Source organism: Zonotrichia albicollis, chromosome 9 (genome assembly GCF_047830755.1).
Source record: "Zonotrichia albicollis isolate bZonAlb1 chromosome 9, bZonAlb1.hap1, whole genome shotgun sequence".
Taxonomy (NCBI): Eukaryota; Metazoa; Chordata; class Aves; order Passeriformes; family Passerellidae; genus Zonotrichia; species Zonotrichia albicollis.
Window position 1 is genome coordinate 28,010,099 of NC_133827.1, and position 14,698 is coordinate 28,024,796.

Here is a 14,698-nt window from a genome sequence, read left to right on the forward strand (position 1 = left end):
CACCTGGGAGTCAAGTGTGGAAATGTGAGTCCCTGCAGGAGGAGAGTGGGAAGAGTGCATTTCTTGTCTGCCTGGAATGGCTGCTGTCCATGCAGGTGAGGGCAGGCTCCTGCTTCCCTGTGAGCTTGTGGAGCATCCTTTGAGGGTCCTTCACAGAGTCTGCTTAGGGAAGCTCCAATGCCTCATCCCCAGCAGGCAACTGATACCTGTAATGTCTGGAAAACTGGGGCAGAGTTGGCTGAGGCATCATTTGTCAAGTAGGTGGAAATAGGTTGAAAAGTCATGGGTAAGGGCTGGAAGCTGTGCTTTAAGGAAAGTAGAGATTCATGGATTGCCTTCATTGGACTGTGTTTGAAGGCATTTAAAAGATGTTGTAGCTGTAACTTAGCTTGCTAATTATTTTATTACCTATTTATTTATAGGTAATAAAAAAAATCTCTGAGAACTGTGTGATGACAGGTGATGTATTAGTGAAATTGGCCAGTTTAATTAGAAAATCTTTTAAGTCATCTTAGTTTCAAAGAGTTTGAGTCTCTACTTCATAGTTTGAAGATGTATGATGGTGAATTCACATAAACCAGGGAATTCTTTCACTTTAGCAAAAAGCAAAAGCATTCAATCTTCAATCCCTAATTTATGCCTGAAGGAGAAACCTCAGAGATGTTATGAGTTATTTTCCCTGTATGCTGTATATTCCAGTATAAACTGCCGAGCTCATCTGTGTTTGTAGCTGCTTGTGAAGTGTGTTTTCTTCATGTTTTCAGGATTTGGAAGAACAGATGGTGAAAGCTCTTCTAAATAAACCGAGTCCCAACCAAGGCTCTCTACATGCATAAATCTGGATGCTAAAACCACAAAGAATGCAGGAACTTCAGGCACTGGGTCATGCTAACAACCTCCTATCTTCTCTAGCCTTGCACTGTTGGGTCCTGAAGTTATACATTTTTGTGTAGAAGTTTCAGAAAAAATTCCCATTAACTAAGGCTGTTCTGAGCATGAGGCCAAATCATACAGAAGGCATATGCTGGAGCAGCCAAGGGAAAATAAGCTGCAGCACACTGGGCTTTCACAGAAATTGTGGCTCTACTGAGAATTCATGCAGGCTGTTCCACACCACCTTGGCTGGGAGGCTGAACAAAAGATGAGGTCATCATTCCTCAGGCTTAGCCTGGTCCACTCCAGGTAGCCTTCAAAAAAGAAAAAGGAAATAAAAAAAACCTCAAACCAAATCCAGCACCAATGGCCTGAAGGGGGTCAGTCCTGTTTCAATTGCTAATTTATTCCTTACACAGAAGCTGAATCACCCTGTGATAAAATCAGTTTCATTCCTAGAATAGGGAGTTTATTGTGCCAATCAAAATAAGGTGTGTTTTATGCTGTATTTTTGTCTTGGAGGCTCTGCTGGGAGCAGTGTGTGTTTTGGCACTTCTATGGGCTAATTTCAGTGTGACTTTAGGGCTGTAATAGGTTTCAGTGTGAGTTCTTTAGTATTCATCACTTGCAAAATTTTATTAGTGCACACTAAGTGTGTCACTGCTTGTTCATTGAGGGTATTACATGAACAGAAAGGAATATTACAAATTACTTTTATAGCTGTATGTACAGAAGGTGGAGATTTCTGTCAAGTAGCCATAAGAATTCTATTCCTTGTGAAGTTTAGCTGGAACACCTGCCTTTGGTTACAAACATGTGCCAATAGTGCTCCTTAGGTGTATGTGGGGTTTTTTAGGTGGAAGTTAATTTTTGGCAACTGTGGTTTACAGTTATCCTCCCAGAGCACCTGAACTACACTAAGAATTGGAGAATCTGCATCCATGTGCCTTTTCACTGAAATTCTCTTCCAGTGCTTGAAAATCTCAGTTCAGGGATAGACCACTGCAGTATTCCTGTGAACCAGGTCAGTGTGAAACCCTGTCAGATGATGGCATATAGGGGAGCTCATGCAGAGGGGGAGGATCCTCGTTCTGAGTCAAATATAGGGAGTTTGAGGGCTCCTAACAGATCTCCATTACTGGTGTTTAGGCCTTCAAATAACAGGGGTTTGGTGGTTGCAGACAGATTCTTGCTGTAAACAAAACAGTTAAATAGAACAGCGTTTTCTTATTTTTTCTGCATGGGCCTGGTGGTTCATTCAGCAGAAACTGGAGTACTTGTCTCAAGTGTCCACTTCACATTAGCTTTCATCAGAAAAGGTGCTCCAGTCACTTCTCTAATCAGCAGTGGCAGCAGTACTCTCTGAGCACCAGCAGGAAAACGTGCCTGGACCACGAAAGAGCAGGAGAGCAGCACCACATTGCTGCTCTGCCAGCTGGAAATGTCTGCTTGGTTTTCTGCAGTTCAGCATGAGCTTTCTCATGGCTGAGGGATTGTCCCTCCCTGTGGCAATCTGTGCAAAGGGTGAAGAGGGTTTGGATTTAGGCTGTGTGTTGGGGCTCTTGCCTGTGTGCCAGCCCCTACTGGGGCAGTGCCATCCTGTGTGCCCAAGCCAGGGAAGGCCCATCCTCACTGTGAGACAGAACCATGCAGGCAGAGTGCTCTTATGATGGTGCTGCCTGGCACTGGAAATATCCTGTCAGCCTCACTGCAGCTTTTCTTAAGGGTTTTTCTTCCTCTTGGTTCCTCCAGTTAAAAATACATGAGCTCTTGTTCTCAGCATCTGCAGTGATAGAGAAGTGCCTAAAGGATATTGCCATGTGTTTGAGCCCCTGATTTTGAGCATGATCACAATTTGGGGTAGAAGTTATATGTAGTTCGTGCAATCCTGCATCATATTAGTTTCTTTTTGAAGAACTGTTTAAAATTGTGCTGGGTGTGGATATCATGCAGAGGGAGAATAGGACTTCATAATTCTGTTACCTCAAGGGACAGGAAAAGTAAAGTTTTCATCTCCTAGATAAACTAGAGAAAGTCTAAGAGACAACTGGGTGAAGAAAATTAATTGCTAGTGAAGGAGGCAGAGATGAAATAAGAGGGCTGAACAACTTATATCTTCAGTCATTTTTCCTTCTGCAAATACAAGGCTTGTGTTTTTTATTGCTTTCCAACAGTGCTGTTGGAGGATTGGCCTTTCAGCTTTGGTCCCTTTTCTTAGTTTTCTTTAAGTTTGGTTAATTTTCAGCTGGTGGCTGTTCCTGCCTTTAAGTCTGTGGAATACCTAAGGTTTGCAATATAGTAGTGTCAGGGCTATCTGTGGCTCAGTTTTAGGAGTGTTCTTTGAGATAATCCTTAGTTTCTCAAACTGCTTAATTTGGGTTTTAGCCTGCAGTTGCTATGAGTATCTTTCTGATCTTTTTCAATTTGAATCTCCTTGGCACTAATTCTTTCCACCCTTGCTCCCCTTTTCCTTCCTTCATTTTTTTTGTGTAGTTTTCTCTTTTATGTTTTCATTTCCAGTCAGGCATACATTCCAAAGTTACTTTACCTCTGGTACAAGAAATCTCATTATGCTTATGGGATATTATCCTATTTCATTTCACTTATATATAACTTGTCCTAGGCTTACATGATATCTAATATCATGGCAGAAGATTTTCTTTCAGTGTTTAGCTTGTTTGGGTGCAGGCTCCATCTAGTCTCATGTCCTTATTCAGTAAAGTACCCATACTTTTTTAATGTCCATCTGCTTTTGTTGTAGCACACCAGAAGCAGACAGCTTTGTGGTAAATAATGGTGTAGAACAGTAGCTGGAAAATGCTCCTGGATATTGTCTACTGCTTCCTGCACCAGAATTTCAAGCTCTGCTGGGTTCTCAGAAGGATGATGTTAATTTGATGTGCTCAGATTTGGAAGCCTCTGAGGCCTGAAACAATATTTGTTCTTCCATACCTCAGATATGATTTTTGTAGGGTAATAATGTTGACCAGTAACAATGAATTAGTTGGGGGAAAATGCAGCTTCTGCTCTGACACTGACACTGGTGGGGGGGGGGGGAAAGGTTTATTTGTAAGCAGAACCATTCCTGTTGCACATTGTGCAGCAGAGTTCCTGCAGCCCTCGCTGCCTCCCCTGGGTGTGGAGGGAGCAGTGCCCAGAGCCAGGGGGCTGCTGTGGGAGGGAGGCAGTGTGATTGTGTGCAGTGGGGAAGCTGGAAGGATTGCAATCCCAGTTTCTTAATTGGAAGCGTGAAGCCTGGGGGTTTTTCCTGTGAAATTCCATGGAAGTGTGAGGTGGTCTTGGCTGGTGGCTGTTGTAGCACTGCTGGGCCCATGTGGAGCCAAAGCGGGAGATGGACACCTGACACAGCATGGGGTAACTACAGGAAAGTCCCTTTTTCTCAGAGGAAAGGCAAACATGGGCCATAAATTGGAACCATGGGGCTGACTGAAATAGTTTTGCATTTTTAAAGATGTGCCAGGTCGTTCAGTAGGCAATTTTAAGGCTGGAAGTGTGACTTGCACCATGAGGCTGTTGAAGGGGATTTCACCTGGCTGATGCCCATCATTGCACTAGGCTGTCTTACTCTTTTAATGACTTTAAAGGCATGAATAAATGGAGAGGTAATTACTATAGTGGCAAAGTTTTCTTTTGTATTGTTCAGAAACTTGCACTCTGCTATGTGATCATGATGTAAAATGGTATAGGTTACCAAGAGCAAAAACCCCAAAACACCAATAAACCAGTATTCAAGGAAACATGTTTTGTCTAACTCTCCTGAACAGTAATATCTACCACAAAAACTAAGTGCTGAGCCCAAGGAAGGGTGAGGTTTCATGATCTGAAAACTGATAGGTTATGGGACCAAGGCAGTGGGATAAATTAATATTTGCTTAGAAAATTTGGGTCAACTGGAGAATTTTCAAGTTCTGAAATACAGTTTCTAAAATAAAATTTTGACAAGTCCTTTACAGTTCACTAAGCAGAACTCGTGTCTGCTGGGATTATATTGCCAGAGATGAGCTTCCTTGTATTAAGTTATTTAAAATGCTCAGAAGTGCTTTGCTTTAAGATGCCAATAAAGGCTATTTTCTACTTTGCTAGAAGGAAATAGGGGAAAACTGATTTTGTCTTTACAAGTATAGAATCACAAAACATACTGAGTTGGAAATAGTATTTTCCAATCTCTGCAGTGGCTTTCAGGATGTTGTCTTGGTTCTCTGAAGTTTATAGTTAATATTTGTATCCTAGGAATTCCCAATCTCTATGAAAACAAAGAATTTCAAAAGCACACATGCAGTGCTCATGTGCCTCTAAAACACAGATCTGAATATTGCTGCATTTGTGTTGTACCCAAACAGACACAGCACTCAGGGTGTTACAGGGCTCACATTTCCTGATGGCTGATAGCGAAATACAGAGGAAGAAAAGAAAGAGACCAGCTCAGCAAGGCACTTGAGTAAGTTGCCAGGTGAAAAAGTTGTGAGCTGCTCTCAGGGCTTCAAGGCAATTAGTTTCCTGGCTGAGGTTATACACAGGGTTCATCAGTTTGGAGATAGCCTTTATGTCCTTACTATTGAGAAGTTTAAGTTTTTAACACAGTAACATGAGTGTTCACTTCAAATGGCCCCTGTTTCCAGTGAGGTTACCAAATATTGCACTTCTCTGTGAAAGTTATCATAGTGATCTCATATTTTTAGTGGAGTGTTTTTTTGGACTGGCTCTGCTGTGTAGCCAGGATTTTTTCCACTGCTTTCAAACTTAGCAAAATGCTCTTCATAGTTCTGTATAAAATGCTAGTTATTACTTTTGAAGCTTGAAAGCTTTAGTAGTATTCCAGATTTCCACCTTGCCTCACATTTTGGCCTTCATTCTGAATATGTAGTCACTATGTTTTTGACAATATATATTACGTTTCATTTTCCAGGCAGTGTTTTATTAGATTAAGTCAGATAGTAGGAATAGCTTCACATTTATGAGTGACTTGCACATTCAGTCAAACACTGTGTGATATTGAGTAGTTTAAATCTCCAGTGTATAAACTGTAAATTACATTAAAGACCTCTCTTAACATTCATTACTCTGTTTAAACAGTCATGCAGAATTACTAGTTGTCAGTAATTTTTTCTTGAATACAAATATGTCATTTATTCTAATGTTGTAACTCTCTTGAGCTGTGTGTCACGAAAAGAGTATCTTAAAATAGGGAAATGGTGAGTGTAATGGACAATTGAGATCTTATTGCCATTCAGCAGAAGCTTCAGGTTTGCTTGCAGCTCATATTGCTAATTTTCCTAAAAGCCAGCGATACTTTGGCTGCTGAGCATGATCCCAGATGATAAATGCCCTTCCTGCTGGGACCACTGATTCAGCCTCTTTGGTAGTCTTAGCATAAAAATCTGACCTGTGAAATGTGAAGTATGGCTTGTCTGTCATAAGGATGACTTTTTCTACCAAGTAAAGTAGCCCTTGAAGGCATGGGGCTGGAACAGTGTGAAAAGTATTTGTTGCAGACTTTTTTTATAAACAGAATTTCAGACCCCCGAGGTCTCCACTTATCATTGTACAAATGTGAGAAACCTGGACGTAGGCACAATAGATAAATCAATCAGTAAGCCCCTGTACAGTATGCTGCAGGATGCATTTCAGAGTAGAATATAAGAGCAGAACTGTTGAAGAACTTGTCATTTCCATTTCATGATGCAGTTGTGAAAAACAGCTTTGCATCTTTGTTATGCTGCAGCGCTTTACTGATTTCCAGTATAATCTAAGGAGTGGAATCCAAGAAGCTTGGTAAGCCTGGTGGCACACCTCAGTACTTCAGAGGCTGACACCAGAAACTGGCTGCTGAATCAGGGTGGTGGTAGCACCTACCCCAAGAGCTTCTTGCAGGGTTGCCACATTTTCACCTCACTCCAGTGTGTGCCTGCTTCTCCTTTCTCTGTTCTCTGCTGTCTCCCAGTACTTGGTGACAGACCCTTCCCTCCTTACCCATTCTCCATCCCTTCTTGCAAGTTGCTATGCATCTTTTCCCAGCCCGGGCAGCTAAACAAAGGAAAGCATGGAGTTGGAAATTCAATAGTTCTTCTAAGAACTTATCTTGAATAAGTTAATGCTTGAATATTATTTGTTTTAAACCACATGGGGATTAAGGCCCTTTGAAGATCCTTGATTAGAGTTTAGGAAAAAATGAAATGCCAGTTTAAGCTTATGATTTTTTGTAACAGTACATACAACTCCATTGTGTTCCAATTTATGATTAAAATGGTTGTTCTAGAGTCACATATAGCCAGAAACTAATTACACTGGAAAAGAATGACTAAAAATTGTTTACATTTGTATTTTAGATTTTATTTGTGGCAAAATTAAGACCTATTCATCTTTAGGACTTATCAATAGAGACAGTTTGATTTTTATTTTTCTAGATAAATTTCTTCTTGCTTGGTATCTTTGTCTACTAAGGATGATCTTCCTTAAAAACTCTTGATGTTTTGACTTTCTTAGCAGGAACATCATCATGCATAGTTGAAACTTGTGCTGTGACAAAAGGCACGTGCTCTAACAACAGAACCTGGCTCTGTCCCTGGTTTTGCTCTGCTGTGTGCCAAAGCTATTGTACTAATGCCTTACAGTGTTTGACAGCCAGCTGTATGTATGGCTGAGCAGTTGGTTATCCATTTACTGTCTTTATGCAGAACAATGAGCACTTTGATACCTGTCTCTTGTGTGGTGTGTGGCTTTTTCCCTCCTCCCTTTTGTTTCTAACCACCACAGTCCTCATTTCTAGCATAACATTGAGTGCCCAGCATAAGAAGAGAGGCAGACAAATTTATCCTAGGAGCAGGCAGTCTGAAGATATAATTGTTTTGCGGAAATATTTGATTAGAAGCAACTTTTCTTAAACACTAAAAAAACAAACATTTTGGTTCTTAAATCAAAGTATATGTTTAGAATCATCTTGCAAAACAAAAAACCCTTTTCCCCCATTTAAGCTCTGAGTGTTGCCAAGCTGTAAGGACAAATGCCTTTTGGAATTACTCCTGGCTTTAAGCAGTGGTTGTGCCCATTCAGTGCTGCCATGAAGGTGTTTGTTGCTGATTTCATACACCTCCATGTCTCCTGCTATCAGTGTTCAGTTTGTGGCAGCCTAGAGAAACCCTCTGTGGACCAGGCTATAAGGTGCATTTAGAAAGAAAATATTTGGCTGGATGTCAGGACAAGTGTATACCATGGGCATGAGGCTTTATCTGTGAAGACTGAGGTGCTGCAAAGCATGTTTTAAGCATTTTCACATCACACACTCCTTGGACAAGGAATCTTCTGCTTTCTCCTTATAAATGTAATAGCTACTGAGTAGTTATGTGTGGATCTTGTCAGGACCAGCTGTAGAAAAGAGCTGTCATCATGTGAGCATGAATGTTAGGAAGTTAGTTCTCTCCATTCCAACTTACTGAAGACTCCAAGCAATATTCCAAGGTCTGTGTACATGTGAGTGGCAGATACAGCCAAGTGCTGAGACAAAACATTACTGCAATGGATTTACAGTGGGCTGGTACTGCCCTATGCCTTTATCCTAAAAACTGATACAGTCATAAAACCTGCATATGGTTGTAAATGCATGGATATGATAGCAAACTCCTTTCCTGGGAGAAGCAGGCAGTTAGTTGCTGAAATCTAAATTTTTTTTTTGATTTTTGTGCTTAGTACGTTTTTTTTCTGACCTCTTGTTTACATAACAGGATCTCTTGCTTCATTGTTTTCATCTTCTTTCCTGTGATTGACATTACACTGCTCATGCCAATGAATTCTGGGGTTGACCTGCAGTGTGTTGAAGCTGGAGTTTGCATCCTCCTAATCCTAGGTCTCCTTCCTGAATATCTTCCTTGCCTGTAGCCTGGGTGGAGGCTGTGCTGTCCTGTGCTGGCACTGCTATGTGAGCAGATGATTCATAGTTTTCAGTCAATTCATCATTATTGATGATATAAACTGTGTCTCCATCCTTCAGTTGGTCCTGTATTGAAACAAAGAAAAAGATCTGTGCAAGAGAGGCTCTTGAGAGAGAGTTTTGTTAAAGCTTAAATGAACAGAACTCTGATGCAATTTCACTTTCATTTTGTTTCATTACATGCTTATTTTCTCAGGTGTTCATTTACCATCTTGTTGATTAAATCCAATAGTTGCTTACCATGTTCTGCTCTCAAGCAGTGTTGAGAAACATAACCTACCCTTCAGATGTTGTAGATCATTTCAGTGCTTAAACATTGCTGATGGGTAGCCAATACTTTGAGCATCTGGATGAATTATTTAGAATATATCACTCACAGTATTTAGTGGCCATTCATGAAAATGTACCTTGTTGTTTTCTTCGCAACTGCAGAAATTGTATAGTGCTTAGCATTAAAAGTAAAAAAGTTTTAGAGAAGGGACTGTACTGAAGGGACTGTACTGAAGTGATCAATCTAAAGCAGCAGAATATAATGAACCAAGCTGGGTACTCACCCCATATGCCCTGGGGCTGGTCAGAATCCTGGCCACAGGGTTGCACCATTCAGGCAATGTCGATGTGAGAGGTGGCCCGGCGTGGGTTAGGAGAGGCTTTAGATATCTGGGAGGTTTGTTAAAGGATATTTGCAATAGCCACACTGGTGGCAACATGCTGCTCTATAACACTAAGAAATTTAATTGTAAAGCACAAAAAAATCATGTAACTAAACAGAAGTATATAAAATACTATCTCTTTATGTCCCCCCACCTCCCCCGTTACTGCATACGTTCACCTGTCATCAGTCTTGTTGAATGTTTTTCAGTAACACGAAAAAAACAACCTGAAAACTCCCCCCAAACCCAAACCATCTGATGCTCAAAACCTGTCTTTAAGGGGTATCAGAATGGCTGAAGGGAATGTCATGGCATACATAATGCAGCAGGAGCTGAAACACAGGAAGTGTACACTAGATTGTCTCCTGATCAAATTGCATAAAAAAATCACACTTGGAGCAAGACACAGAAGAGTAAACAGGACAATTTAAAATGCCATTTTATCAGCTAATTTATGTCAGAACAGTAGCAAATGGTTTTCTTAAATACATATCTTTAGCCTTTTGTAAAATCAATATATTTCTTCAACAGACAAAATGTATTTCATCAAATATTAAATTCCTTTATCACTGGGAGTGGAAGTAAGTTGTTCTCTGCAATACCTGATCTTCAGCATTCAATGCATTTCTTTTCCACTTCATACATCAACTCTTCTCTACATAAAATTATGTAAGTTAGCAACAGGCTTTATGCTGTTGTCTCATACCTGCCTTTCCAATCTTTTTTCCAGAAGTGCTTTGTTGAGATAAAAGAAAAACCTGCTCATCTTGAGCAATTACATCATCTGCATGTCTGTCAATAGCAGCTCTCCCATGAGTCCTTCAAGTTGCCTTATCTTCTCTGCCACTTTTACTCACAAAGTAATTTTCAGTGTTCTTTGGGAAGCAGATCTGTCAGCTATTTTTGCTGCTAGGGAAAATTTACTTTATTGATTTGTCGTCCCACTTTCTCTCCCCTGCTCCTTCTCTTGCTTTCTGGCTTGTGCCATCTTCCCCAGTCTTTCTCCCTGCCTCCTTAAACAGGAAAGGAACAAATGTAATAATAGTGATTCAGGTTCTGCAGCAATATTTTAGAAATACTGAGGAAGGAACACTGAGTCTTGTGCCTATCCACACTGGTGCCTCTTTTTCTTTCCTTGTTGGCTGTTTATGGTATCGCTGCATTACACACAAAGCACAAATTCTTTGTCCTGAAGAGATGTAAAATATACTTCTGATCTCTGTTAAAAATTGCAAGGCTAAATAATTTTATATGTCCTGTATGTTGCAGACATGGAAATTGTTTTATAATGGTGTTTTTATGTGCACATTTTGCATTTATTTTTAAAAGTTAAGCTGCTTTCCATTTATTTTTTAAATTTAAGTCAGAAGATTGGGTGGTTTTTTCACCCAAGGTCATATACGGAGTTTGTGTGAAAAATTAATTAAGTCTACTTCAGAAAAGATGGTGAGATCTTAATATAAATTCTTATCAGAACCATGATCAAGGTGAGAATCTCATGAGATCTAATTGTGTAGGGAAAGTTTAGATTTGTCTCACTTCTGTTAGAGTAAAATCAAGCTAAACAATCTTTTTCTGATCCATTCCCAATTTGATCTGAGCCCTCCAAACTGCCAGGCTGTTAAGAGCTATTATTAAAAAGCAAAGTATTAAAGCCATTAATTGGAGTTGCTCTGTTTTCAGCACTTCAGAAAAACCTAATTAAAAGGCCAAAAATGGAAATACAAGCCTCGTTCTAGGTTTTTAATCTTTGGAAATATTTGCTTTGTTATTACAAACAACCTGAATTGTTTGAACTGAGTTGTCAGACTGAGTGTAAGAAGTGCAGGCTTGTATAGGAAGTTATATTTGATTGTACTGAGTTCTGTCTGCTCTGTGCTTTCATTCTTTTCCAGAATAAGTAATTGAAGATGAGTATTACTCTACCTTTCTTAATCCAGTGATGTCTGAGCTAGGCCTTACTTGTAAGCAGCCTTATGATTTCCTAATGAGCATTTATCCCACTCTGTAAAAATGAGTCCTGTTCTGCCCATGCTAGCACAGAGCCTTGACCCCACGGAGCAGGAGGGGCTGTGTGTGAGGCAGAATCTGCCCAGCCACCACAGCAATCTGCAGTCCTTTGAGCCACTACTACTTTTAGCATCAACTTTGGTCTGGTGTGTTTCACTGGCTGGCGTTTCTGTATGTGGATATTCTGAAGTTGAGTGATTACTCCATTTTGCAACAGGTTCTCTAAATCCCCTTCATTTTGCATTTGCTCTGACACATTCATTGTGTGCTGTCCGTGCTTCTGCTCTGAAGCCTCTTGAGATGCAGTTTAAAGTGAATGCAATTTTCTTGTGCTTGTTGTGTTGATTCTGTAATAAATTATTTATCTTTGTTCCTTATTTAACTAGTTATTATTCAGCCCACTCAAGGAACTTAAATTGCCCTGGCCTATTTTTCATTGTTTTAATAACCTATGCCATAAATGTTTCCTCTTTATAGTTGACACAGTTGCTTTATAGTATTACAGACATAATCACATCGTTTAGGGCAGCATAAAAGAGGAAGAAAAATCTGTGTGTGCAGTGCTGGCATTTCAAAAGCATATCAGATGTGGGTCCTACAGCATTTTAAGGCTGGCAAGAAGCCTTATCACACTCCAGCTGCTCTGGTTGCATCTCCAGGGAGATGTAATTTAAATAGTGTAATAGAAAAAGGTAGATGTTGCACTAAGGCTGCTTTAAAAATTTGAAAAAACAAAGTGCAAACCTCTTGGCATAACTGGGAAATTACAGTCAGACCAAATTTGTGCCTGCCCCATTCAGGGATGGGAGAAGAGAGCAGGGCAGAGCTGCTTTGCACTCCAGCCCTCCCTGGGCACACAGCCCACGCCAGGGCAGTGCCACAGCGCTGCCTGAATTAAAGAATGACATTAATATTGGAAAGGTGGCGCCTGCTGAGCTCTGAAACTGGATTAAGGGTGCCAGTGTAGGCACGTGCAGAGGATTTTAATCCATATGTAATGCAGGAATGTTACCATGCCCTGCTTTTACAATCAAATACCCATTTTCCCATTGATCTCTGGCTTCCACTCTCAGTTCACATACCCAGAAATGTTTACTCTAGTTTGCCTCATTGCTGTTTAAAACTGCCCAGGCAGTTTCAGTCTTGCCAGGCACAGTTCTTCTCCCTTTCTGTCTCACAGAAACCAGGCTCAATATCTAAATCTGTTTCCTCAGTCCTGGTTCAGCTTCTGTCTATTCTGAATTTGACTGATCTGATGTCCTCTTTACTCGAAGTGCAATGTATTTAAAAATAATCTAATGAAGATTTATCAGTAATCAAACCATGGAATTGTGCCCTTTTTTTTTTTAGCGTTGTCTGAAACAAATATCTATTATTGAAATCTTCCTCCTGTGTAGCTCCTGCTTCACAAAGACACAGGTAACCTAAAAGAAGATTTTTAAGTGAGAAGTCCCAGGTAAATCTGAGGAGAAATGCAACTGCCATCAGCCATATTGCAGAATGTTTAGCTTTTCCATCATACAGAAAAACTGAAGGTGTAAAGAGAAGTTGTGACTTAATATTAGGATGAACAATCAGAACTTAAAAATTTCTGTGGCCACGCTTTGTTTAATTGACATGTTCTGTCAGATTTTGAGGATGCTGGTGAAAATCACTATTTTTGATAAAAAAGGATTATCATGTTCAAACAGAGAAAGATATTCTGACAGAAATGTTGTGGCTGTTTAGATTTGGACTTCAGAGTTCACTTTCCTTTTGTTGGAGGAGCAAAAACCTAGCCCAGTCCTAATCCTAGCTCTGCTGTGAAAAATATCAGAGTAAGAGAGAAATAACTTGCTGAGGGGACACCTGCCCCCCAATAAACCAAACACAACCACACAGAAATTCAAACCCAAGCACCCCACCCACCCCCTCAGCAAAGCAGCAGCTGTGGTCCCAGGTGGAAATACATGTGGCAGCTCTGGAAAATCCTGCATTTGGCCCCAAAGGTGGTTTGCCTTTTGCCTCATCACATAATGGGGGCTCTGTAACCGAAGGCAATCCCATCCTCCTCAAAGGAAAATATGCTTGCACTTCATTTACTATTAAAAAGCGCCAAAGTATAGGAATTCTTGTGCTACTAATCCAAATTACATAGAATATTTTTTCAGAGGATGTTTTCCTATATCAGACTGCTATAAGTGCACAATTGTTGCACAAGTTGTTTGGTATTCTGCTGCTAGGTGTTGTATTTCTGCTGCAGGCACGAATCTCTAGAAGTTAATGTCACCACTCCCCAAATTCATCCTTTGTGCATTGTTTTTAAGATTTCTTGAGCTTTGCAGCTTTATGTTTTAGTGTCCTTTTGGTGAATATTTTGGAGTCTCAATTTGTAGATTACTTATGAGTTTTTAATTCTACTTTTTGTTGTGTTTATGAAGAAATATAATTAAGAAAGGTATGAAATTAAAGTTGTCTGGAAAAACTTCCAGTTTTTCAGTCTGTTTTCTATAATAAAGAGAAATCACATTTTGCTCTTTGTTAGAGTTCAGTTTGTGCGTGGGTCTTATTTAAAGGATGATTTGGTATAAATTACATATTAGCCCAAAGAGCAAACATTTCCATTTTGGCAGTGTTTGACTGGGAGCAGGCAAACCATGGAGCTTTTCTCTGGCTGAGCTGTGCATGTGGCTGGCTCCTGCCAGCAGCTGACTGAGATGGTTGGGGTGCTGCAGAGCCCAGCCTGTGTGCAGGACTGAGCTGGGGAGGCACAGAGACATCCCCAGCTCTGCAGGGCATGTGCAGCAGAGTAAAAATCTGCCCCAGAGCAGGAGAGGGGTTTTAGGGGAGCTCTCCTCCTGGCTCTTGCCAGAGAGGATGCTCTACATGCTCTTGTGTACCATGGCCTTTGTAGAGGATGGGGAGTTATCACTATAGAATGGTTGAAAAATTGGCTAATGGTTATTTTGAATATAATTGTTAGAATAACAGATGTGTGTTTGAAAAACCCATGAGATCTGTGGTGATTTAACATGTAAAGGTAAATTAATCTGCACTGTGGAGAAAGCTGAGGAGGAATCACTAAATCTGGTATAAATGACATTTTAATTTTGACATATAGCTGTTACTAGCAAATTCTGTTTTAGTTTTTTGTAACTTTTAAAAATCTTTTCAAGGAGTGGTTAAAAAAAATTAAAGGTCTGCTACTGTTGTAACTTAAAATACTAAACAATTGAGG

At 40.2% G+C, this 14,698-nt stretch overlaps 1 protein-coding gene across 1 annotated transcript in view; it reads right to left on the minus strand.

Moving 5' to 3' along the window:
* Positions 1 to 2,382: 2,382 nt before the first annotated feature.
* Positions 2,383 to 14,698, minus strand: part of SLC9A9 (solute carrier family 9 member A9) — a 182,523-nt gene continuing 170,207 nt past the window's right edge. Inside the window, exons 15-16 of the mRNA XM_005489442.4 lie at positions 9,373 to 9,478; positions 2,383 to 8,884 (exon numbers count right to left, since the gene is read on the minus strand). Of these exons, the coding sequence (XP_005489499.2) occupies positions 8,666 to 8,884; positions 9,373 to 9,478 (325 nt within the window). The 3' untranslated portion in view covers positions 2,383 to 8,665. The remainder of the gene's footprint in view (positions 8,885 to 9,372; positions 9,479 to 14,698) is intronic.